The 27,746-nt window shown below is 36.0% G+C and overlaps 1 protein-coding gene across 1 annotated transcript; it reads left to right on the top strand.

The window, feature by feature from the left end:
• The first annotated feature begins 4,064 nt into the window (after positions 1-4,064).
• Positions 4,065-27,071, top strand: slc12a3 (solute carrier family 12 member 3). Its single transcript, XM_059331833.1, has 26 exons — positions 4,065-4,319; positions 6,287-6,421; positions 6,586-6,661; positions 6,775-6,870; positions 8,633-8,772; positions 9,407-9,517; positions 9,985-10,096; positions 10,218-10,348; positions 11,256-11,340; positions 12,160-12,320; positions 13,166-13,273; positions 13,394-13,517; positions 14,437-14,538; positions 15,184-15,339; positions 16,701-16,800; positions 17,591-17,702; positions 19,275-19,412; positions 19,544-19,650; positions 20,341-20,423; positions 20,932-21,009; positions 21,220-21,318; positions 22,219-22,330; positions 24,255-24,341; positions 25,173-25,311; positions 25,403-25,470; positions 26,390-27,071. Exons 1-26 carry the CDS (start codon positions 4,065-4,067, stop codon positions 26,529-26,531), a joined length of 3,057 nt encoding a protein of 1,018 aa, XP_059187816.1. The 3' UTR covers positions 26,532-27,071.
• The last annotated feature ends 675 nt before the right edge of the window (positions 27,072-27,746 follow it).

Genomic DNA, 27,746 nt, shown 5'->3' with positions numbered 1-27,746 from the left:
GCTCAACCAAAAGGCTAGAGAATGCAACACAAGTATAATAGGCTAACTTACATTTATTCTGGTTCTGTTGCTATGAACTTCAAGTTTTCACCGTGATGATGATGATCAAATCAAATCAAATCAACTTTATTTATAGAGCCCTTTAAGACAGCGTTAGCTGATACAAAGTGCTGTACATGGCAGGACAGACCAACAATAAAAACAATAAAAACAAAGAACAAGCAAAAACAACTAAAACAAAGCGAGTCTCATGCTGGGTAAAAACCAATAAATAAAAGTGGGTTTTAAAATTAATCTTAATTTTAAAATTAGTCTTAATTTTAAAATTAATCTTAATTTTAAAAAACCACAAAGAACAAATAAAAACAAATAAAAACAGAACAAAGGCTCATGTTGAGTTAAAAGCCAGTGAATAAAAATAGGTTTTAAGATTTCTTTTAAAAGCGGACAGTGAGGAGGCCTGCCTGATACTGATAATGATTTGTGCGATTAAGTGCAGTCCAACCTGATGTGTCAACGTTAATGCGTGAAACACCACGTACAACAAACCAATAATGCAAAATGGAAAATAATAAAATCATTCTGGGTTCTCTCTCTCTCTCTCTCTCTCGCTCACTGTCACTCTCTCTCTCTCTTTCTCTCGCTTTCTCTTTATCTTTCTCGCTCTCTCTCTTTTTTTGCTCTTTCTTTCGCTCTTTCTCTCTCTCTCTCTCTCTCTCACTCTCACTCTTTCTCACTTTTTTCGCTCTTTCAATTCAATTAAATTCAATTCAATTTTCAATTTCAATTCAATTGGCTTTATTGGCATGACGTAACAATGTATATATTGCCAAAGCAAGCATCAGAAAAAAAGATAACAAGATAAGGAAAGCAATATTTACAATAAATTGTTATATTTAAAAGAAAAGAAAAACTAATTACAATAAAAGAAAGCAATATTTACAATCATTGAATTACAATCAACATATAATTTATACAATCTAACTGTCCCAGCAAAAAAAGAAGAAAAAATAAAATAAAAAATAAAAAACAAAATAACCAACAGCTGTGTGTCATCATGTGTTATCTTTCTCTCTCGAGCTCACTGTCACTCTCTTTCGCTCTCTCTCTCTCTCTCTCTCTCTCTCTCTCTTGCACTCTCTCTTTCTCTCGCTTTCTCTTTCTCGCTCTCTCTCTCTTTCTCACTTTCTCGCTCTTTCTCTCTCTCTCTTTCTCTCTCTCTGTCACTCTCTCCTCTAGTAGGCTTGTGGTTTAGTATCTTGCCACAATGGCAGGTGGTTATTTAAATGCGTAAACGCCTGGGTTGTGGCCTTTTCCTGTCACATTATTATTATGTTATTGTTTACAAGCAAGTAAGATTGTTTGAGCTAATGTAGCTTATCTCCTGTTTTTATAAAAGCAGCTCAGGTGTCCATCCCCCAGGACAGTACAGTTACTAAGCAGTAATATATATGTATATATTGTACTTTCTTTCTTTTTTTACACCACATGGTCCTTTTGATGGCTGTTGTTTTTATTTTAATTACACGATTTAAGAGATCTTGTTGATTAGAGATTTAATTATTATTATTTTGGTGTAAACAGGCTGTAAATATTGGTAAATGTGAATATCTGTATAATTTTTCTTGTTTTCTCTTTCTCCTTTTTTTTGTACTGTGTACAGATCCACAGGACATAACTCCTTTGACATTTTTATTTATCCTTATGTTGTTTTTAAGAATCATAATTGACATTTTAAAATTTCACATGACAATATATGATAAAAATCAACATGCTACAGTATGACTTTTTTGTTTTTCCAATGTTTTTATATCCCATAATTTGGTGTGACTCTGTAATTTCTGTACATACTATACTTGTCTGTGTATCAACAGACTATAATTGGGCCATTATTAGCATTTTTAGGCATTTTAAAATGTAACCCTTTTTGTCAAAAATCGACTTGCTATATCAGATTACTTTTTTTTAATCAATTTTTTGACAACCCTTAATATGGTGTTTTTCTGTCAATTTTGCACGCATTATGCTACTACATGTATTAAATTGGCCTTGATGCAGTATATCAATGGATCCATATGGTTATGGTAGTTCAAGTTTGAAGAAAGTGCCTTAGCCATGACTCAAATATGAGCAAATATTGTAGAAAAAAAGTAGTAAAAAAAAAAGTAGTAAAAAAACAAACACAAAACAAGCGTTCCTGAACCAATAAATATCTGAATCATGTAGCTGAGGACTGAGGTTCATTTCCTTTAAGGGTTAGGGAGTTCTGCTGGGCAGATTTTTAAAGGAAGCACATTATGATCATCATACAGCACCTTTTCCTCCTCCACAATAAAAAACTGCCCCAAATTTTTCATTGAAATGAATGGGACGGCCGACAAAAAATGAGCGAAATAGAACAATAATTGGAGATTTTTAAACGTTTACTTCTCTGGCATAATTTCACCTAGAGACTCCATTTAAACTTTAAACAGTAGACACAAGTCTTGTGTATCGGTGTATTAATCCACGTTTCGATAGGTCATATAGTTTTTTATCAATCCCTGTTCAATGACCATGATCATTTTTGGAGAAATTCTGAGATTATAATGGGTGTGTATTGCACGGAATGTTCGTGTCACAGTGTGTGACATCATCACCAGAGTGTAGAGGGAGAGAAAAAACTGTCAAAAAATAAATTCGAAAACTGCGCTCCAGGCCGCAAATTCCACTCAACAGAAATAATTTATACATAGAAACGTAGGAAAATTAGTCTTCTCACTCACAATCCTCTGGTGTCTCAATTAGAGCATGCTAATACTTGTTATTAGTAGTATCTTATTCTTTCAGTTACTTTAAAATAAACATTAAACAACACTGCACCATTTTGTATTTCACAATCATGTGAGGGGGCAACAAACGGCAGGTTATAACAAGTCTATCTGACCTTGGGCTCTCCCTGTAGCACGCTGTCACATTCAGAACGTGTGTGTGTGTGTGTGTGTGTGTGTGTGTGTGTGTGTGTGTGTGTGTGTGTGTGTGTGTGTGTTAGTTGGTTAAACATTGTTGTAAACGACTGTGTACACTAAAGTCTCGGACGATTAAGCGGCTTGTAAGCAAACTGTGAGCTCTAATTACATGTCAGCTGAACATAAAAGGTACAGTGTTGATTACACATTCACAGGGTCAGGTCACTTATTTTGTTATTTCACTCGTGATAAGAGGGAAAAAATAAAAACTATTAGGTCAGAAAAGATCACATACAGGCAGCGGTGGATTGAAACTAAGTACATTTACTCAAGTTTTGTAATTAAGTACAGATTTTAGCTACTTGTACTTTACTTGAGTATTTCCATTTTATGTAACTTTACACTTCTACTCCATTACTTTAAGCTGACAGCTTTAGTTACTTTTCAGGTCGAGATTGAACATGATCAATCTCAAATGATTAGACTTTGTTTGTTTTAAAATGCCCTATCTTTACAATATTAAAACACTGCTTATATAAAAGTATCAATACAAATAATATAATAATATTTTTAGAACATATAAAACAATCTGAGTGGGTCCATTCTGCATAACGAGTACTTTTACTTTTGATACTTTAAGTACATTTTGATGCTGATACTTTGTACTTTTATTTCAGTAAGTTTTGAATGCAGGACTTTTACTTGTAGTGGAGTAATTTCATAGTGTTGTATTAGTACTTTTACTTAAGTAAGGGATCTGAATACTTCTTCCACCACTGCACACATAACACAAATACTTCCTTATTCAAGAGAATTATATATTTCCTGGCCAGATCAGTCCCGAGTGTTTTTCTGTTTGATCCTGTAAGGTGGAATTGTCCGTTTCATGCTTCATGGTTCCTGTAATGAGTGTTGTTTGACTTCTCTCATACCCTGAGGCTCTTCCTGCTTGGTTAAGGTCATGTATAAAACCAGCGCTCACAGTAAAGCCTCACTTGTTCATCTTAGACTGCAGAATGGCCCAAACACCTTGATCGCTGCTGAAGAAAAGATTTCATACAAAACCAAACTTAACTGTCTTTGCTGTCTTTAAGGTAATCTGACATTGTTACCTGGATGGAGGTACCAGCAGCCAGCGATGGAGTCGACCTGGCTGCATACAGAGCCAGGCTTCCTGCAGCAGCTGGAGAGTTTGATGAGTCTGGTTTCTATGGGTGCTATGATAACGTAGCATCTGTTGGATCTGATGCTCTCAGCGGCTACAACACTCTGGACGCCCCGCCACACTATGACTTCTACGCTAACACGGCATCGTTTCGGCCACACAGACGCTTCAGACCGTCACTGTTCCAGCTGCACACAGAACCTGAGGTGAAGAATCTCTTATTTTTTCTTCTTAGCTCCTTTTCAATTACCAACGTTGAAAGAAAAGGATTTAGTCAGGCGGCTTAGCTAAATAAAGGGGACACGCTGGACAAAAGCACCACATTTTTTCCACGTGTTCTCTATCACCATAGGTTTCAATTTTTGGTAGGAGCCACTTCATCAAGATGGACGATCGGAGATGGCACCCATATAAAGTCTATGAGAACCAATACATCTTCCAAGCCACTCAGAAGGTCAATCTTGGTGTCAAAATATACATTTTCTGGGTCAAGGAATCATTTAAAGCTGTTGAGAATATCACTAGATGATTATTTGATCAAATAGAAATGTTCATTTTCACCCAGACTGGTAGGCAACTCGCTTCAAGTGCTGCAGCAGAGAATCCTGAGCTGAAAATGTTTGGAATCTAATAATTATGTAAATACATGGCCAAAATGAACATATCTATTTGATCATCTAGTGATATTCTCAGTAGCTTTAAATTATTCTTTGACCCAGAAAATGTATATTTTGACACTAAGATTGACCTTCTAAGTGGCTTAGAAGATATATTGGTTCTCATAGATTTTATATGGCTGCCATCTCCAATCCACAATCTTGATGAAGTGGCTCCTACCAAAAATTGAAACCTATAGTGATAGAGAGCATGTGGAAAAAATTTGGTGCTTTTGTCCGACGTGTCCCCTTTCTTCCCAAATCTGGTTCTAAGCCGCCGGACTAATTGAATACTTCATCATTTTAGCCTTTATTTTAACTGAAACTAGTCCCGAATCTGTGATACATGCTGTGACAACATACAGATGCATCTCAATAAATTATAATATCTTGGAAAAGTTTATTGATGTCAGTAATTCAATTAAAAAAGTGGGAATAACACAGTGTATAGATCAATTACACACAGAATTAAACTTTTCATGTCTTAATATATTGAATTTCTACTAATTATGATGATCTAAAATTCAGTGTCTCAAAAAAATTGAATATTACAAAAGACCAATTTTAAAAAGTGTGTTTAATATGGAAATGTTGGCCTCTGAAAAGTATGTCCATCTATATGACTCAATACTTGGTTGCGGCTATTTGACTTGAACTACTGGAAATGGACTTTTACATCATAATGTATTGAGATGCACCTGCATGTTAAAAATGTGTGAGACAAATTCAGGAAAGGTGACACTTTACTAGTTATCCTGAATTTAAAATTCACATGCTGCCAAGGATCGGAAGGTCGGTGGTTCGATCCCTGACCATGGTAGCCTTCATGTCTAAGTATCATTGGGCCAACCTGGTCTCACAGGAATCCGTAAAATAGCCACGGATTTACTTAACTCAAAATCCGTGGAATAGCCACGGAATCACTCCAATTTCGATGAAACTGACACGGATTTGGCTACAATGCAAGTTAATGACAGTCATATCCCGTGGCTATTCCAACATACAAAGTGATTATGTACATTCACTGAGTGAAGATTTAGAAAATAAAACATATATTTCTCGCTAGAAATGTGATCAAAATCCATTTTTATGCAGAAACTAAGTCAAAATATTGATTTTTCACTAAAAATGAGAGAACTGTCCACCATGTTTTTTGTTCTGACCGCCAGGACCTTGAAAGTCACGTGACTTGGAACAAACCAATAGGAACAAATATCCATGGAATAAATTTACATCATTTATGAATTTCTTGACCCAAATAGTCTCAGAAACCATGTATTATGCAGAACTGTGGCCCAAACCATTAAAAAGATAATTTCCAGCTTGGCTGACGGTAGCCATTTTGGTTTAAGGGCTCTCAAAAATTTTCCCCGCATTTTTGAGAGGGGCATCCCGGCTCAATTTCTTGTTTAACCCTTATAGATGACAAATCCAGTGAGAAACCAACCTTCGCTCTCCACAGTCACGGAACTGCTATAGATGACCCAACTATATGTCGAATTACTTTCCATGACTAGGTTGACTCCGGGCCTCCTTTGTATGAGGAGACGACAGGTCAGATGGGAGGAGGAGACAGCTCAGAGGAAGACGAGGAGGAGCAAAAGGAGCCGCCGCCTGAACCGACTCGCTTCGGCTGGGTTCAGGGAGTCATGGTAGGTCGGGTTGACCATCGCTGGGTTCTTCTGGCTATCTGGGAGTTTTAGCTCCTCCATACCAATCTGGAACAGTCCAATCAAACCGCTTTCCAGGCTTCAATGGGTTAACCAGGTCTTGTGTATGTGGTTAATTCAAACAGGAACTGTGTGTCTTGTTGTAGATCCGTTGCATGTTAAACATCTGGGGGGTGATCCTGTACCTGAGGCTGCCTTGGATCACTGCTCAAGCTGGTATAGGTAATCCAACAAAACCTTTATATATGCATGGTCCAATTAGAAAAAGTCTCTTACATACTTCAGTCTATCTAATTGTCATTCTGTCTCTCTTTCTCTGTGTGTCTGTACATCAGGTCTGACCTGGGTGATCATCCTGCTCTCCTCTTGTATAACTGGGATCACTGGGCTCTCAACCTCCGCCATCGCTACCAACGGCAAGGTCAAAGGAGGTCTGTTCACTCGCTGATTGACGCAACATCCAGCAAATTGTTTGGACTACTGCTGTGCAAAACAAACTAATGCTAATGCTACTTATAGCTCACACTCACACTCGTCACTTCCCACACACTCAGTGAGTGCATGCACAGTTTAATAGGGCTATGCTTAACCTCCTGTGACCCTGCGTCCTCACATGTGGACATTTAATTTTAGGTTTTCTAGACCTTATACTTAATTCTGCTTAACTATAACATGTTGTCCTCAGTAGTACACACTCTAGAAAAAGCGCAATACATCAATCAGTGCACAAATCAGATGGTTGCATCTTGGTAAAGTCAATCAAAAGACAAACGTGGACCAGGTACAAAAGCTGATTAGATTTTATGTTTAAAACTTGCTTATTTGTGCTTAATAATGTTTGTAGTTTGATATTGAGAATGAATAGACTTGTATTATTGTTCTTCCAAAGAGAGGGTGTAAATGTAAGGAAATAAAAAGTTTATACACTGGTGAATTAATTGTGTTATATAGTAAAATTAACCCTTTTTTTCTTCAAAAACTACTTCCTGTTCAAAGACAATGCTTAGTTTTTGTACTTATCAGGTCCTATAAATCCAGAAATATCTAGGAGAAACTAACAATACATACCAAACAAAAGCTTGGGTCTCAGGAGGTTAAAATTCGATTTTGGCGTCTAATCGGACTTCTGTCCTTGTCCCAGTTTACAACCAACTGAGATAATGGAATAACTGACGGGAACGTGTCCTCCTCCTCACCACTAGGAGGCGATATGTGTCATTTCAGCGGGTTAATATGGCCCCCTTTCAGGTTGACCTATTACGTCATAAAAAACAAGTGGAGAAAGGCGGGAAACGGGCACGCAATTTCACAATTTTACCACTCCCATTCACAAAGCATTGTAAGTAAAGTGGAAGTTGGGCGGATCTTGGATGGATCCTCTCTCCCAAGCCACACTGGAAGAGGCTCACTAGAGGGAAAAGTACCTGATGGAAACACCCCTATAAACACACGTACGATTCTCGGTTGTAATAAAGGCTGCAGTTTCTGTCAATTTAGGCCACAAAACCACTGGCCGAGGTTTAGGGGAAAAAGTGACATAGTTCTGTAAAATTGTGATGCACAAAGCTTGGCAGCAGACTCTTTAAAGGAAACGTTTTAAAAAGTATAAATAATATTGACGAATATTATTTTTAATATTATTATTATTTTTTTTTTTTAAATTATTTTATTAGTTATTTTATTTATTCTTGTTTATTTGTTTTCTCTCGTTAGCGCTTCTTGCTTTGTTTGCCTATTTATTTTCATTGTGTGATACATATAAATGAGCCATGTTATATATTTTTATATATATGTCGTAGCATCTGCCCCTCATCCACACACACACACACGCACACACACACACACACACACACACACACACACACACACACACCTGTGATGCCTCTGTGCAAATCGTCTATCATTTATGTTTTTCTTTGTTGTTGTTCGTGCTGTATGTCTACTGTCTCTACTTGTGGTCCACATGGTGTAGTGTATTTGTCTCTCATGTCACCTGTTTGTTACGTCATTTCACCAATAAAAAATAAATAAATAAATAATAATACTAATATTGACGAATGCCAATCAGCAGGTTGGCTGACAATACCAGTTTAAGCTCTCTGGCAAAAATGGAAATCGACAACTCTACGGGTGTCTAATATTGTTTAATTGCACTACCAGAGTTTCTCTCCCCGTTTCCCCTCTTGTCTTCAGGTGGGACCTACTTTCTGATCAGTCGCAGCCTCGGTCCAGAGCTCGGCGGGTCCATTGGTCTCATCTTTGCTTTTGCCAATGCTGTCGCTGTGGCCATGCATACTGTGGGCTTTGCTGAGACTGTAACAGAACTCATGTCTGTAAGTAGGATACAGTGTGATAATATATACACTACCGGTCAAAAGTTTTAGAACACCCCAATTTTTCCATTTTTTAATTGAAATTCAAGCAGTTCAAGTCAAATGAACAGCTTGAAAGGGTCCAAAGGTAAGTGGTGAACTGCCAGAGGTAAATAAAAAAAAGTAAGCTTAACCAAAACTGAAAGATAATGTACATTTCAGAATTATACAAGTAGGCCTTTTTCTGGGAACAAGAAATGGGTTAACAACTTAACTCTATGGAGTCTTGGGCTATTTTGTCCATTTTTGAATTATTTTCATGTCTTTGTAAGTCATTTTGTGTCTTTTTTTTAGTCATTTTGTGTCTTTTTTTAGTCCTTTAGTTCAACATAAAATGTGATTTTGAATCTTTTTTTTACTTTCAAAACACTATCATGCTCAATAAAAATTTTTAAATGTTGCAAATGTGCATTAATTTCAGAGTATTTCTGAGACATTAAACTGCATCATTTTCAATTAAATTCTGGTTAAAGTTTGTGTGTTCTAAAACTTTTGACCAGTAGTGTATGTGGAGCCACTGTTACAATGATCCTGTAAACAGTTTTTTTAATTTTGTTTGAACAAACCTGGAATTCTCTGAACTTTCTTTACTCAGGAAAGTGGAGCCGTCATGGTGGACCGAACCAATGACATCCGCATCATTGGCATCATCACCGTCACATGTCTGCTTGGTATTTCAATGGCTGGAATGGCGTGGGAGTCCAAGGTTAGCACCATGATATCATAGACTGTATATATATAATGGACGTATTGACCGTGATGTCACCCGTTGGTTTGAGTTCAGTGTTACTTGCCATCTTGCGTCGCCATCTTGTTTCCGATACGGGGAGCAGACCATATATGGACTGTGGAGCAAGGCTATATATATATAGCCTTGCTCCATATAGAAGGATGCAAATAGAAAAGAGGCATACGATTTTTATTTATTTTTTCTTTAATAAATTAATGACATTGATGTGTTTTTTATTTGAAATTTGATTTTGCATGTCTGCACTATTTAGTTATATATTGTATGTTTATAAGCGTTGCTGGTTCCATATTTAATGTTAAAGCAAAACATGTTTGGTATATATTAAAAGGTTTATTTGTTCAATGTTGGCCCGCGATTTTATTCAAGTTTTACATTTTGGCCCATTGTGTATTTGAGTTTGGTCTATATTGTGCCTTCAACAGGCCCAGGTGTTGTTCTTCCTGGTCATCATGGTGTCATTTGCCAGTTACATTGTTGGAACAATCATTCCTGCTTCAGCACAGAAACAAGCCAAAGGTTTCTTTAGCTACAAGGGTGACTATAAAGTCTTTGTTCAAAGTGTCGCATTTGTGTCCTGTTTCAATATCAAGCAATTTGATCTGAGTAGTTTTTGCAGCAGATGTCTTCCATAAACTGATTATTTAATCTTCAACAGCGGATATCTTTACCTCCAATTTTGTGCCTGGCTGGCGGGGACCAGAGGGGAGCTTCTTCGGCATGTTCTCCATTTTCTTCCCCTCTGCCACAGGCATCCTGGCAGGAGCCAACATCTCTGGAGATCTGAAGGTATGTTCTCTTCCTCAGCGCCTCTTTCTTTAACTGTAAAGACGTGAAATAGAAAAAACATCATGCATTGTTCTCAGTGGGGTGTGACCCTGCCTGCTTGTATGTATAATACATTCTTCCCTCTCACATACACAAAAATACCTCTCACATTCACAATTTCACCTCTTACGTTCACAATTTAGATATATAGATATATGGTATTCTTTGTGAATGTGAGAGGTAAAATTTTGAAATTGTGAATGTGAGAGGTAAAATTGTGAAATTGTGAATGTGAGAGGTAAAATTGTGAATGTGAGAGGTAAAATTGTGAAATTGTGAATGTGAGAGGTAAAATTGTGAATGTGAGAGGTTAAATAGTGAATGTGAGAGGTAAAATTGTGAAATTGTGAATGTGAGAGGTAAAATTGTGAATGTGAGAGATAAAATTGTGAATGTGAGAGGTACAATTATGATTGTGAGCTAAAATTGTGAATGTGAGAGGTAAAATTGTGAAATTGTGAATGTGAGAGGTATTCTTAGTGAATGTGAGAGGTACAATTATGATTGTGAGCTAAAATTGTGAATGTGAGAGGTAAAATTGTAAAATTGTGAATGTGAAAGGTAAATTGTGAAATTGTGAATGTGAGAGGTATTCTTAGTGAATGTGAGAGGTAAAATTGTGAATGTGAGAGGTTAAATTGTGAATGTGAGAGGTAAAATTGTGAATGTGAGAGGTAAAATTTGTTAATGTGAGAGGTAAAATTGTGAATGTGAGAGGGAAGAATGAATCCCCTCATATGCTTGCCTCATACATGATGCTGCTGCTGCACATACTACATACAGTACACACAAATCTTGATTGACATGTGTATGGGAATATATAACTAAATTATACATATAAAGTCATATGTTCATGTCTCCTTTCAAGAATCCAACTGTGGCCATCCCCAGAGGAACCCTGTCAGCAATATTCTGGACCACCATTTCCTACCTCATCATCTCTGCAACCATTGGTACTGTATGTCTTTATACTGCCTTTCACCCATAGAGTGAGTTTGGAGCTTGGAATCACACGGTTGCTATCATATCAACATGCAGTAGGCATTACACACTCAAAAAAGCAAACTGGGTGTCTGTTACCTTCTCCTTAGTCCAACATGTAGCTTCTTCTAAATACAATGATGTTTTGTGGTTGAACAGTTTTAAAACATGTAGTTTTAGCATAAAATGCAACACAATTTACTAGAATGCTTTATGTTAAAACAACCTAATTAAATTGCTGAATCTAATACTCTGTTTTAAAATGATTTATTTCCTGAATAATTACTATTATGTTCATTTTCATATGATAAAGGTAATCTTTTAGGCTAAACCACTTCAACCTAACTTTGTTTTGTTGGTTCAGCACAATTAATTCATGTACTTAGTAGTTGTAACGACCCTATTAAATAAAGTAACTCTTAATAATGTCATACATGTTTAAATGGCCCAAGAAAATTATGTTAGTATGTTACAATTACCCTTACAAATCTAGTTGGACTGACCACTGGTAATTAATTAACAGTAATGCAAATACATCATGTTGACCCAACATATTTACATTTTGTTCACTCAACAAAACTGTTTCTCGCTAAATTAAAGCATTTTATTTAGGTGGAAATTATTTCCATAATTTTATTTCGTTCTGGGAACAAGTTCTTTTTTTGAGTGCAGAAACGAATGCCATCTAACTACATAAAAGGTTCTTGGGATTTGAAGTGGAATAATCTTGTGCATGGATATGCATATTTTTTCATGCATGACTGTATGGATGTATGTTTGTTTCCTGACAGGATCCTGTGTGGTGCGGGATGCGTCCGGCCTGTTAAATGACACGTTATCACCGTCCTCATCTAGTGAGGGTTGTGTTGGTTTAGCTTGTCAGTATGGATGGGACTTCACAGACTGCATCAACAATAAGACATGCAGCTACGGCATCAGCAACTACTATCAGGTCAGCACACACTCACTGCTGCATCACCACCTCGTTCAAATGAAGAGGTGGCGCTCCGAAAACTTCTACAAAGGGATCTTTAAAAAGCCGGACAGGAAACAAGATGAGTGCAAAAATGTGTTATTTATTTGCAATAGAAAACTTACTCAAACAAAACGCACAAAATGAAACCCGGGATTCAGCAACCCACTTAATTAAACTGAGGCAAATTAGATTCAAACAAAAAGCTATTATATTTAAATTATATGTACACTACTGGTCAAAAGTTTTAGAACACACCAACTTTTCCAGAATTTAATTGGAAATGATGCAGTTTAATGTCTCAGTGTACTCTGAAATTAATGCACATTTAAAATTCTTTATTGAGCATGATAGTGTTTTGAAAATAAAAAAAAGATTCAAAATCACATTTTATGTTGGACTAAAGGACTAAAAAAAGACACAAAATGACCAAAAAAAAGACACAAAATGACAAAAAAAGACACAAAATGACTAAAAAAAAGACACAAAATGACCAAAAAAAGACACAAAATGACTTACAAAGACATGAAAAGAATTCAAAAATGGACAAAATAGCCCAAGACTCCATAGAGTTAAGTTGTTAACCCATTTCTTGTTCCCTGAAAAAGGCCTACTTGTATAATTCTGAAATGTACATTATCTTTCAGTTTTGGTTAAGCTTACCTTTTTTTATTTACCTCTGGCAGTTCACCACTTACCTTTGGACCCTTTCAAGCTGTTCATTTGACTTGAACTGCTTGAATTTCAATAAAAAATTGAAAAATCGGGGTGTTCTAAAACTTTTGACCGGTAGTGTATATAACTACACATATTTCTGTGTCTAGGCGATGAGCATGGTGTCAGCCTTTGCTCCTCTCGTCACTGCTGGTATATTTGGAGCGACACTTTCTTCTGCTTTGGCGTGCCTGGTTTCTGCTCCCAAAGTCTTCCAGGTACACACACACACACACACACACACACACACACACACACAGTATTTGAGCAGCCTTTTCCTTCTCTCTGTAACTGTAACTAACTTTGCTGTAACAAAGACATGTGATTTGTTTCTTTAGTGTCTGTGTAAGGACAAACTCTACCCTTTAATCGGCTTCTTTGGCAAAGGTTACGGCAAGAACGATGAGCCGCTCAGAAGCTACCTGCTAACATACGTCATCGCTTCATGCTTCATTCTCATCGGTGAGGCTGTGAAGAGAACCCCTGACCCCCTTATAGAGGAACAAAAGGACTCGTAACAACTAACGGAAATGGGAATGTTCTGAACCTTTTTAATGAGAATATGAACAGGAAAAAATGTAGTTTGGTTAACTAAGGCCCCGTTCACACGAGGACGCTCGCGGGTAAAAACGACAAAATATTTTATGGGAAGTGCCTTTCGTTTAGACGGTGACGGTGTTTTTGGGGCTTAAAAACGCAAAAATCTGAAACCACCCTCCAAAGTGTAAAAGTGTAATCCTCTCCTCCGTAGCGTGTCGTCTACACTGACAAGACACAAAACTCTGATCTGATCTGCTCACGTCACGTATGTGTTTACGTCACATACATGCTCCAGGACAGGAAATAAAGAAACGTGGGATTATTTCCATGGTGGGACCTTCAAGCTGCTCTGGCAGCTCTAATAAACTTACAGGAGTCTTTCCACCAAATGTCCAGGATATGTACAGATAGTATTAGTGAACAGAGAAGGATCTGGAATTACCTCCATCACATTCTGGATGCAGCGATTGGTGGGAGGAGCCAGACGGCTGTGAACGAGACCTGGGAGATCTAGTGATGGTGGAGAACTTTGTGGAAGGAGTAGCTGATGAAAATGTGTGGTGTGAAAACTTCTGCATGCCCAAAGATGCTCTTATGGCTTTAAGTGATGCCGCCTGGCTGCATACAATCACATTTCACACACTTTTGCGTCACCGCATGCAGCAGATTTCCTCCTGAAAACGCTCGTCTAAACGAGGAATAAAAAGTGAAGACGCGACGCCACTTTTGCGTCTCCTGTTCAGACCGTCCTCGTGTAAACGGAGCCTATATATAGCATCAAAATTGAGTATCACTTCATTAAGACTTTTAACTTAAACATTGTGTTTTTTCTCTCCACCAGCTGAGTTGAACAGCATCGCTCCCATCATCTCCAACTTCTTCCTCTGCTCCTACGCTCTCATCAACTTCAGCTGCTTCCACGCCTCCGTCACCAACTCACCAGGTAGAAACCTCAGCAATGACCAGGTGGAAGAAGTATTAATAAAAAAGTACTAATACCACACTGTGAAATTACTCCACTACAACTAAAAGTCCTGCATTCAAAACTTACTGATGTAAAAATACAAAAGTATCAGCATCGACATGTACTCAAAGTATCAAACGTAAAAGTACTCGTTATGCAGAATGGGCCCTGTAGAACCTGATAATGTAATAAATTCCCGTTAATGTAATAAAAATCTGCACTTGGGTCCATTGAAAATGTAATAAAACCTGATAATGTAATAACTTCCCGATAATGTAATAAAGTGCATTTCCCAATAATGTAATACACTTTTTTACCAATAATGTAATAAAGTATTACATAATGTAATAAAGTATTACATTATCGGGAAGTTATTACATTACATTATTAAATGTTTCATTCTGTGTGTAATGGATCTATATAATGTGTTATTTCCACTTTTTGAATTGAACTACTGACATAAATAAACTTTTCTATGATTTTCTAATTTATTGAGATATGTATTAATCACAGAAAAATCCACATATGAGATGATTACTTATTGAATACAGGAAAAATAGCAGAATTGCAACTGGCTGATAGACAGAGTGTGTAGACGTTGTTGTTGTGTGTTTGTATGTGCAGGTTGGCGTCCGTCCTTCAGGTTCTACAGTAAGTGGCTGTCTCTGCTGGGCTCTGTGTGCTGTGTGGTGATCATGTTCCTGCTGAACTGGTGGGCAGCCCTCATAGCGTTCGGCATCGTCTTCTTCCTGTTGGGATACACACTCTACAAGAAGCCTGGTGAGCTCTCACACATACATCTAGACCTTTACTTTACAACCTTTACTAACAAAAGAGCCGCTGTTGGCCAAAAAAGAGACAAAATGTCGTAATGGAGCCACAAACCTTATTTTCAGCCTTAAAATGAAAATAAAACAGCCTATTAATTACTAACAGTGATGAGCATTTATTAACCCTTTGATGCACAACATATGGACAACACTTCTAATGTATAACATGGGTCAAAAATGACTCATTCATCCAAATTTGAATTAAAATTAAATTACTTAATACTATAATAATAGTAATTTGTTTCAAATAGTTACTTTCCACACTATGATAATATGATATTTATGTATCATATTGTCACACATACACTGTATCTGGAAGGTATTAACAGAGCTTCACTTTTTCCACTTTTTTTTTATGTTTCAGCCTGATTACAAAATGTATTAAATTAATTTTTCCTTAAAATTATACACACAATAACCCCATAATGACATTTTTGACCCATGTTGTGCATTAGAAGCGTAGTGATACAAAAAGGGTTTTTATTCAAAAAGTAAGAAATGAAAAACAAAAAATTAGGATGTATATGATGATGAAAAACAAATTGATTGAGGAAAACCTGGAATACTGAATGATGAAATTAATTCATTGCAAAGATATAGAAAATTAAAACCTCAGTCTGGTCACTTTAGACCCATGTTGTGCATCAAAGGGTTAATATGATTTTGTCAGAATGCAGCAACGCAAAACTAGACTTGAAATTGGCAAAATTTAGAGTTTAAGGCACCGGGCCATAGACTTGTTGAATAAAATGTTAAAACATTTTTCAATGTCATATATAAGTGACACATTTTTTGCAACTCAAGAATACAAATTGCTTTGGGCCTACACCAATGATAAATTAACATTATAACATTTTTTAAATACCTGCACTGGACTGAAATGCACAACTCATTACACATATGTTCTCCATTTCACTGCCACTTTAACATGTTTGCACTGCTAGTTTTTTAGTTTGGTCTTGGTTGTTTGTTTGTATTTTTATTTCATACTTTTAAAAACAATCTTTATTCTATTCTATTCCATTTGATTTTATTCTTATTATCTTATTTGTTTTACTCTATACTTGTGCTGCTGCAACACCTGAATTTCCCCCATGGGAGATCAATAAAGGAATATCTTATATCTTAAAGAAATAACTGTTTCATTTTGTATAATTTTGTTGTCACAGCCACAGGGAGCCACATGTGGCTCCAGAGCCTCAGGTTGCCCACCCCTGATCTAGACTAACCACAGACACTGTGTCATACACATAACAGCTGTCATCAGCAACACAACTAACTATTTTCTGCTGTTTCTCTCTGTGTGCTTAGCTGTGAATTGGGGCTCGTCTGTGCAGGCGAGCTTCTACAACATGGCTCTGAACCAGTGTGTCGGCCTCAACCACGTGGAGGACCACGTCAAGAACTACAGGTCAGTGACAGGAAGGAGAATGTTTACCAGGTAAATGTAGGGGCCGTTAAAACAATTGTAGTTCTTTAGCTGAGCATGATAGCCCAACTAAAATGTATATTTTTTAGAAAAAGCATTCAGATCCCTTACTTCAGTAAAAGAAGCCTAATAATAAGGAATCTTAAAACCCATTTTTATTCACTGGCTTTTAACTCAACATGAGCCTTTGCTCTGTTTTATTTTTTGTTTTTATTTGTTCTTTGTGGTTTTGTTTTTAAATTCAGTTAGTTTTAATTAGTTTTCAGAGTGAGTTTGCTAATTTTAATTAGTTTTTATTTTTTAGAAAATGCTTAGTTTTAGTTTAGTTTTTATTAGTTTTCGTGTTAGTTTTAGTTTTTTTGTAAAGGGGTATTTGTTGGGTTTTGAGATTCAATAAAGTCACAATAAATGTTTCCTTTATTTCCTTTGTCTGATCCATCTCAGCCCCAATAAGTTTATTAAGTCATAAAACCAAATAGATGAAATAGATTTCATATCAACCAAAAAGGTTAACGTATGAAAAAAATTGACAGAGATGAAAACTAAGGATATTTTCACTATAATTTTAGTTAGTTTTAGTTAGTTTTGTAACCACACAATACAGTTTCAGTTAGTTGTCGTTTTTAAAAAAAACTCTTGTTTTTATTTTATTTCAGTTAACGAAAACGTTTTTTCAATTCTAGTTTTCGTTATTTCGTTAGTTTCCGTTAACTATAATAACCTTGGTCTGCAGCACAAACATCTAATTCTGATTGTATTTTTCACCTTTCAGACCCCAGTGTCTGGTGCTGACCGGTCCTCCCAGCAGCCGACCAGCTCTGGTGGATCTCGTCACCTGTTTCACAAAGAATCTCAGTCTCATGATGTGTGGAAATGTTGTGATTGTGAGTCCAACCCAACATGCACAGCCAGTAATTATTACATGTTTCATTCAGTAAAAACCAAAGGTGGGACCAAGTCATTGTTTTGCAAGTCACAAGTAAGTCTCAAGTCCCGAATAAAGTCTGACAAGTCTCAAGTCAAGTCCCAAGTCCTACAGTTTGAGCTTCGAGTCCTTATAACAACAGAGTAATAATATTTACACGGATCAAGTATGCTTTTAAAATCTGTATTTATTTATCAAAACTTTTTGCAAGAACATTCTTCAAACACATCACATGCATAACAAGCGCATATTGCACTAAAACTGGTTTAGTGATTGTATGAAAAATTACCAAAAAACACCCCCCAAAAACACATTTTCTGTGTTTTTTTTTGTGCATTCTCTGTTTTTTTTCTCACTAATTTAGCAATGCTGCTAGCAAAGTTACTTAGCAAAGAAGTTAGCGTTAGCGTTCATTCAAAACTTACCATTCTCTGTGCAACTTCAAATGTCAGATGAGGTTGGAAGTTGTTGGGTCTCCATTTGTAATCTTCGACCCGCATGTTTTACATACTGCAATTCATTTTTTGTTGACTACTTTGTAGTTTTTATACCCGAAAAACTATCTTTGGTATCATTTTTGCCAACTGGTGCCGTTTTTTGACCGTTCTTCTTCATTGGTTGTCCTGCAGTTTGATTGGATGGATGCTGTCAGATCAAAATAACGTCAAAATAACAAAGAGAGATAGAGCGGTCCTTAGTAACAGACTTTTTAATATTTGGGTTTTGGGGAAAGTAACAAGTCTTTTCAAGTCAAAAAGCTCAAGTCCAAGTTAAGTCACAAGTTATTAGTCCAAGTCAAGTTGCAAGTTTCTTTACATTTTGTCAAGTCGAGCCAAAAAGTCATCAAATTCATGACTCGTGTCCACACCAAAGTTATAATAGTTTTGGATTTTTCATTAGTTTTAGTTTTAATTTCGTTGTGAATTTTTGTTTTCAAATTCAGTTAGTTTTAGTTAGTTTTTAGAGTGAGTTTTCTAGTTTTAGTTTAGTTTTTATTTTTTGAAAATGCTTAGTTTTAGTTTAGTTTTTATTAGTTTTAGTTTTTTTTGTAATGGGCAATTCGTTGGGTGCGAGATTCAAAGAGGTCATAATAAATTTTTTGCCTTTATTTCCTTTGGTTTATCATCTCAGCCCCAATAAGATTATTAACTGTTATAGTTCAGTCTCAGTAAACATATTTACCATGTGTTGCATGTTCAAATAGAAACAATGAATTATGAATGAAAAAAGTTGACAAAAACGAAAACTAAGGACATTTTCACTATAATTTTAGTTAGTTTTAGTTAGTTTTGTAACCACACAATACAGTTTCAGTTAGTTATCGTTTTTGTAAAAACTCTAGTTTTTATTTTTATTTCAGTTAACGAAAATGTTTTTCCAATTCTAGTTTTCGTTATTTCGTTAGTTTTCGTTAACTATAATAACCTTGATCCACACCTTTGGTAAAAACACAAGAACAAATGCATTTTTAAATATTTGAAACTGCATATATCAGCATCTTAAAGTACTGAAAGTCCTCTCTAATTATCAGGCTAGTAGCTCTCCATCAGTGGTGGAAGAGGCGAGCCGTGACAGTAATGTTTCCTGGTTGAACCAGAGGAAGGTGAAGTCGTTCTACAGTGGCGTCGTTGCTCCAGAGCTACGATCAGGAGTCAACATGCTGCTGCAGGTCAGAACTCACACTGTGAACCATCCACTGTTGGTACTTAGTGTTAGTAAAGTTTTACTATGACCCACATTGATGTTGTTTGTGACAGGCCTGATTCTTATCTTCTTGTAATACTGCTGTCTGTCCACTAGGGGGCAGGCCTGGGTCGAATGAAGCCAAATGTTCTAGTGATGGGCTTCAAGAACTACTGGGACAGAGACACACCTCACGCTGCACACAGCTACATTGGAATACTGCAGTGAGTACAGTGTGTGTGTGTGTGTGTGTGTGTGTGTGCGCATGCTTTTGAACCATTGTTAAAAGCACTGCTAATTAGGGCTGGGCGATATGGCCCTAAAAGAATATCACGATATTTCAGGCTATTTTTGTGATAACGATTATTCTTCACGATATTACGAAATACTCAAAAATATATAGAAAATATGTGTTTTTTTAGTCTGTATAAATAAATAAAAATCTAAAATGTAGTGTGAAGTGCAACTCTCAACAGTTGCCAAATACAAAAACGTTTACTCTTGACTCTTGAGCATGAACAAATGATAAAAAATAACCATTTTAGGGTTTCAGGGGCATGTTTTAATGACATTTTGTAAAGGAGAATAAAGGTTCTTGTAGGTTTTATTTAAGGCATCTTATTTTGACAGTCTTCTTGTAAGTTCTGTGGTGGATTCTATTAACAAACCGTGCTCTTATTTTGAAAGCTGCATGTGTTTGGAGACAGAGAGTAAGTAGCTTTTTGTGATTAAAACAACTTTAATTGTTGGCCTTACGCCACTACACCAAGAAGTAGGAATGTTGCCAATATCGTGATATGCATTTTTTTAACCATAAAAAAAATATACCGATATTATCATGAACGATACGATATGGCACACCCCTAGCGCTAATCATATATGTTTGCGTTAAAGCTGTCCATCGTGTGTTTCAGTGATGCATTTGACCTCCAGTATGGCGTGTGCTTGCTGAGAATGAAGGAGGAACTAGATGTCTCTCCTTCAGCTCACTCACATGGTGAGAGTCTTATTTTACATCAGAGTGAAGCATTTACCTACACCATGCATATTACACAACTTTATGCATCACAAAAACAACCAATCACCACCTTCTCTTTGGGCGTTCTTGGCCTAATTCTCTCAACTTTTCTTTTTGATATCTGTGTGTACACACATCCACACATAAATGCCCTTTTAATGAGGATTGGCTGGGCAAATAAATATGCTAATTAGGGTCATGTGGCACACCCTTTCAATTTACATGGTTATGCAATTCATCATCACAAGAACACAGGTACGAACAGGTCCGCAGTTTAAGAACACCTTCGTGAATCTCTTGTTTGCTTGAACTCAAAAATCACATGCTTGTGCTCACATTTGCTCTTCTTGGACACAAACATTTCGCTCGCATTCAAATATGTCCTGCGCACGCTCAAATCTAATGTGCACGCACTCAAGCACATCCTCTCAGGTTCAGGTATCTGCTCAGAGTAATTCTTCCATAGCAACATTTTCTGTTATTTCAGTTAATGCAGGCTTTTGTGGACGACAAGAGAATCTAAACATCCTCTCTGCCCCTTCCCACATTCAAAAAAGGTGTTCAGGTATGTGCTTTAACTTCTTACGTATCTAGCAACTATAAAAAAAATAAAAGCATGAGTAAAATTGGCCCAAGTTGTCCTTGAATCTGGAAAATTAAAGCTGTAAATGGCACTGAAAATGTGCCAAATGTGAAATTAAGTACTCATAAATCCTAATATTGCAGTCATTAACATGAAAAAAAAAAACACTTTGTTGTACAAAATTGTTTGCAGCTTCTGTTGCCACTGAACCAGAGACTCAGCCCAGGACAGTGTTTCAGAAAAAACAAGGAAAAAAGACCATTGATGTCTACTGGCTGTCTGATGATGGAGGTTTGATCATTTATACATCCTTTTTTTTCTTCTGTCAAGAATATTATCACAGGTTCCCTTTGAACTGCAGCAGCTTTAGATGCAGATGAGGGAGTAACAAAGAATGTTCCAGCAAATGTGCATATACAAAAATAATAATAATCTATTATATACATACATAAATATACAATACATACATGTTATACATAAAATACTTACATGGCTGCTATATAACGTTATTATTAATACTGCACATAGGATTTTCCCTGAGAGTATTTGGTATTGCACAGATATTGCACATTAGTGAAAACAGATTGTTGCATGTAAAATAGATTGTTGAATGTTGTATGTTGTAATATGTATGTATGTATAATTTAAAAAAATATATAAAAAATTGTATAATCGAATATAAAGTATGTTTAATATTTTGAGAGCTTATAACTACACTTTAAGAAAATACTGTACCTTTTCACTTTCTTTTTCTTTTAACTTCTTTCTATATTGACAAATGCAAATGGCATAAAAAAAAAAGTGGTTTTCTTTTATATATCCCTAATATACTATATCGGTGAATGTTATGGCAGCAAAAGTTGCCAAATTAAAAATTAAATTAAAAAAAATAATAAAATATAAAAAATATAAAATGATAAAAATATATATATAAAAATATAAAATAATAAAATATATATATATATACAAATTAAATATATATATATAAATTAAATATATATATATAAATTAAATATATATATACATATATATATAAATTAAATATTTATATATATATATATATATATAAAATACAGATAATTACTGTATTAAAAGTGTATTTATGATGCATTATAGACATGGGCTTCATACAAATATAAGTGGAAGTGTTCAGTAGTGTGTGTGTGTGTGTGTGTGTGTGTTGTTTTTCAGGTCTGACCCTGCTGCTACCCTACCTGCTGACCCGTAGAAAGCGATGGGCCAAATGCAAGGTCCGAGTGTTTGTTGGGGGAGAAGCAGACAAGAAGGAAGAGCAGAAAGAGGAGTAAGCGCTTAGATTAGGGCTGGGCGATATGGCAAAAAAAATGTATCAATATACACTACCGGTCAAAAGTTTTAGAACACCCCAATTTTTCCAGTTTTTTATTGAAATTCAAGCAGTTCAAGTCAAATGAACAGCTTGAAAGGGTCCAAAGGTAAGTGGTGAACTGCCAGAGGTAAATAAAAAAAGGTAAGCTTAACCAAAACTGAAAAATAATGTACATTTCAGAATTATACAAGTAGGCCTTTTTCAGGGAACAAGAAATGGGTTAACAACTTAACTCTATGGAGTCTTGGGCTATTTTGTCCATTTTTGAATTCTTTTCATGTCTTTGTAAGTCTTTTTGTGTCTTTTTTTGGTCATTTTGTGTCTTTTGGTGTCTTTTTTTGGTCATTTTGTGTCTTTTTTAGTCCTTTAGTCCAACATAAAATGTGATTTTGAATCTTTTTTTTACTTTCAAAACACCATCATGCTCAATAAAGAATTTTAAATGTTGCAAATGTGCATTAATTTCAGAGTACACTGAGACATTAAACTGCATTATTTTCAATTAAATTCTGGAAAAGTTGGTGTGTTCTAAAACTTTTGACCAGTAGTGTATAATTTTTCATATCGCCCGATCTCGATTATTATCACAATTTTTTATGTTGTTTTTAAACTGCCAGTTTTAAAGAAATCTGTACTGAAAACCAATAACTTGTTTCTCTGTAAGTTTTCATATGTCCCACGCTCCTGAATGCACCATAGCCGTTCCGACGCTATTGAATGCACCATACCTGTGTGTGAAGTGCCGTGCTGTGAATGTTAGTTTTCTCTTGGTACAGCGCTGGACAGATTGTGATTTTTTTTCATCTTTCCTCACTGGTTACAGAACACATTGGGGTCTTTATACAGATATTTGCCTTCTTCTACAAATTTACCAAAAGTGCTGTACTTAAGTATAATTTTGACGTACTTGTACTTTACTTGAATATTTAAATATATATAACTTTATACTTCTGCTCCACTACATTGAGCTGCCAGTTTTAGATACATTTAGGTCAAGATTCAACATATATAACATATTATCAATTTAAAATGTGTATGCATGTTTATAAATAAAACCACATAAAAGTAAATAGTTGCAATAAGCCCTATCTTGACAAAAGTAAAATTATTCATATCTATAATAATAATAATAATAATCTTCTAATATATTCAGAACATATATAACAATCTGAGTGGGTCCATTCTGCATAACGAGTACTTTTACTTTTGATACTTTTAGTGTATTTTGATGTTGATACTTTTGAATGCAGGACTTTTACTTGTAGTGGAGTAATTTCACAGTGTGGTATTAGTACTTTTACTGAAGAAAGAGATCTTAATTCTTCTTCTTGGATGTAGGAGAATAAGCCTCATGTTCTGGTGTTTCTGGGTTTTCTGGAGTTTTTAAACTCACAGTGGGAGATGCAGCAAGGATTATCTCTGTTATCTGGTAAAATTTTAACAAAAAGGAGTCTAAATCAGCATTTGGTTGAGGCTCCTCTGGACATTTACCTTAACCTTAAAGGTGCCAATTTGACACCTGGGATCAGGTCTTTCTTCCCTCTGAGAGAGATTTGTATTGATAAGCATAATATTCCACAACAGAACATGAAAATATTTTTCAGTTCAGATGCAAAAAAGAGGAGAGAAGCTCATTATGAGGACCAAAGACAGGGGTCATTTCAAACAAACAACTTATCCATATCCTAATTCTTATACAAATGGACACAGACTTACTGAGTACTCTCACTGCCGATGTTCTTTCTTTCTTTCTATATTATATTCTATATTATGATTGTTTTGGAAACTTTGGAGCAATCTGGAACCAGAATTTCCTCTGGGATTAATAAAGTTATATTTTATCTCATCTCATCTTTTCTTATTTATGTTCTCTTCACAGGGTTTTGGCACTGATCAAGAAGTTCCGTCTTGGTTTTCATGACGTTGAAGTGCTTCCTGACATCTACCAGAAGCCCCGGCCTGAGAAGTAAGCTGCTGGAGGCTGAGAATGATGCAGAGTGCAAACTAAAGGGGGGAGATCTGTAATTGTGACATTTCACATGCGATCCAGGTTGAGCTAGAACTTTTTCTTAAATTTCAAATTTTGGACATCTCAAAATACACTACCAGTCAAAAGTTTTAGAACACCCCAATTTTTCCAGTTTTTTATTGAAATTCAAGCAGTTCAAGTCAAATGAACAGCTTGAAAGGGTCCAAAGGTAAGTGGTGAACTGCCAGAGGTAAATAAAAAAAGGTAAGCTTAACCAAAACTGAAAAATAATGTACATTTCAGAATTATACAAGTAGGCCTTTTTCAGGGAACAAGAAATGGGTTAACAACTTAACACTATGGAGTCTTGGGCTATTTTGTCCATTTTTGAATTCTTTTCATGTCTTTGTAAGTCATTTTGTGTCTTTTTTTGGTCATTTTGTGTCTATTGGTGTCTTTTTTTTGTCATTTTGTGTCTTTTTTTTGTCATTTTGTGTCTTTTTTCAGTCCTTTAGTCCAACATAAAATGTGATTTTGAATCTTTTTTTTACTTTCAAAACACTATCATGCTCAATAAAGAATTTTAAATGTTGCAAATGTGCATTAATTTCAGAGTACACTGAGACACTAAACTGCATAATTTTCAATTCAATACTGGAAAAGTTGGTGTGTTCTAAAACTTTTGACCAGTAGTGTATATCTAACAAATGAACTTGCTTATTATCACATATACATTTTGTTTTATGTATACAGCATGATAGCTTTTTTAGGAATCGCACTTAGACTCTGCAATGACCTTTGACCCCTGTTTGTCTCTATGTGCTTCAGTGTTCATCGGTTTGAGGACATGGTGGGTCGCTTCAGGCTGGATTCAAATCCCAAACAGGATTCAGATTCTGCAGCATCAAGACAGCAAGAGGAGTCGTGGAAGATCACAGACAACGATCTAGAGAGGAACCAGGCCAAGGTCTGACAGGACGGGGATCTTAGAACCAATCCAAAACTTTTTCTCTCTATCTTCCGTAACGATATTCGTAACTTTTCTTTGTGTTAATCAGTCTCTCCGTCAGATTCGTCTGAATGAGGTTCTGCAGGATTACTCCAGAGAAGCTGCTCTGATTGTTATGTGAGTACAGTGACTCAGGAATTCTTTAAAATCAAGGCTGAAGACTTTTCTTTCATGTCTTACCCTTAATTCTTGTGTTTTATACCTCTTCTTGTATTTTTATTTTCTATTCTCTCAGCTCTTTTAAAGGGATAGTTCAGATTTTTTAAACTGGATACTTATATGGTACTTACCCACAGTCAATGTATTTTGTGGAGTATATGGTTCGACCAGATGGTCTGTGCGTTCCCAGTTTGGAGAACCAGACGCTCCAGGCACGAAACAGACTGCAGACAGGGACCGGCACAAAACGTATTTGATCCACCAAAACAAAGGCCCACCCTAAAAATGTTATACCCATTTATGTGTACCAGGCGGCAACCTCCTGGTCTGAGCAGGGAGGCAAACCAGGAAGTGCCTTTAGCTGTATTCTACCAAAAATTACAGCAGGGGGTCCTGACGGCGGCTGCAGAAGCATTTGGGTCCATTCATTTTAATACAAAATGAGAAAACTTCTCACTTGATTTATTACCTCTGAATTTTAGTGTTTAGACAACATTATGGTCTCAATCGCTAGTAAAAAATCTTCAAGACAATTAGATGTTAATAGTGTAAATAATGGCCCCATTTAGAAGATAAAGAATCGTATGATTTGGGGGCGTGGCTACCTTTGATTGACAGGTTACTAACAAGGCAAGCCGTCATCAGGAGAGAAGTAATGTGTATCCACGGCAACGTGTCAATAAAGTTACATATAGAGTATACATATATATATATAATGTTCAGTTTTCTTAGGTAGGTAACATACATTTTGTTTTTGGTTTTATCAGTTTTTTCTTTCTATTCTTTCATTCTATCTGCACCACTCCACTCTGTGAACACAAATTGTTCATCTTATTAACACTTTTTTTTGGCTGTGACTCCGTATGTCTCTTGACAGAACCATGCCGGTGGGGAGGAGAGGAGTCTGTCCTAACACCCTCTATCTGATGTGGCTGGACTTCCTGTCACGTGATCTGGGACCTCCTGTCCTGTTGGTCAGAGGAAACCAGGAAAACGTCCTCACTTTCTACTGCCAATGAGATGTCTCCTTGGGACCAGTATACAGATACTGAACTACAACTTTAAACTCACTCTAAGACTTGTCAATGCTTTGGTGATTGATCATTATCTAATCCTGTAATTAAAGCTGTAGTTGGTAACATATAGCGGCAAGAAAAAGTAGAGTAAAAATGTAAACCCTTTGATATTACCTGGTTTTCTGCATTATTTGTCATAAAATGTGATCTGATCTGCATCTAAGTCCTACTTAGATACAAACGGTTATAATATTTCATGTCTTTATTGAATCTATCCATGAAACATTCATAATGCTGGTAGAAAAAGTAAGTTAACTCTTTAGCTCTAGCTATGACTCCAATAAGAGCTATTTCTTGTCAGGAGTTAGCAAACCTGGGGTCTAATCAATGAAATGAGATTTGAGTGAGGTGTAGAGATACTTTGACTTGTAAAAAACACTCAAACTTTTTGAGTTTGCTATTCACAGCAAGCATCTGCTCATGAGAACCATGCCTCGCAAAAAAGAGATCTCTCCAAAGACCTGCGATCAAGAATTGTTGATTTGACTGGAAGGGGTTACAAAGTAATGCCAAAAACTTTAGGTATTGACCCGTCCATAGTTAGACAATACAATAAAGACGTGTAAATAAACATTTCCTTTGTAAAATGTCAAATCAAAAACTGTAATATTAATTAATTAATAAATGCAGGCTATTCAAAATGCACTTCATCTTAAAATGAAGCGTAGAAGAAGTTATCTTCTTCCATTTTTCCGACTTGTGTTATGATGACGGGTTGTTTAGCTCCACGCTCATTTAAACTTTTTGTTCAACGTGGCTCAAAATATTATATAACATTTTCCCAACTTACATCATCCTCTTTGCTCTTAAAAGTGGAAGCTTGCACCATAACTGTGTTGCATTATATTGGAACTGTGTAACAGTGTTTCAGATTAATTCAAACACGAGAGTGCATTGTTGTGATGGTGATTATTTTATTATATGTGTGTTTTGGCCATTTGAGCATGGTTAAACATGCCACCTTTAATATGGCTATAAAAATCTTATTGCATTTTGTTTATTTTGGGATTGGGGGTGCATCAACTCAGTTGGGACATAGAATGGGGTGCGCGGCTAAAAAAGTTTCGGAACGGCTGTTCTAGACTATAAGTGAGAGGTCAGGTTAGTTGGTGACTCTAAATTGCTCGTACATGTGTATTTAAGTGTGAGTGGTTGCCT

The sequence above is a fragment of the Centropristis striata genome, chromosome 4 (assembly GCF_030273125.1).
Source record: "Centropristis striata isolate RG_2023a ecotype Rhode Island chromosome 4, C.striata_1.0, whole genome shotgun sequence".
NCBI lineage: Eukaryota > Metazoa > Chordata > Actinopteri > Perciformes > Serranidae > Centropristis > Centropristis striata.
This window is presented reverse-complemented; position numbering and strand designations above follow the sequence as displayed.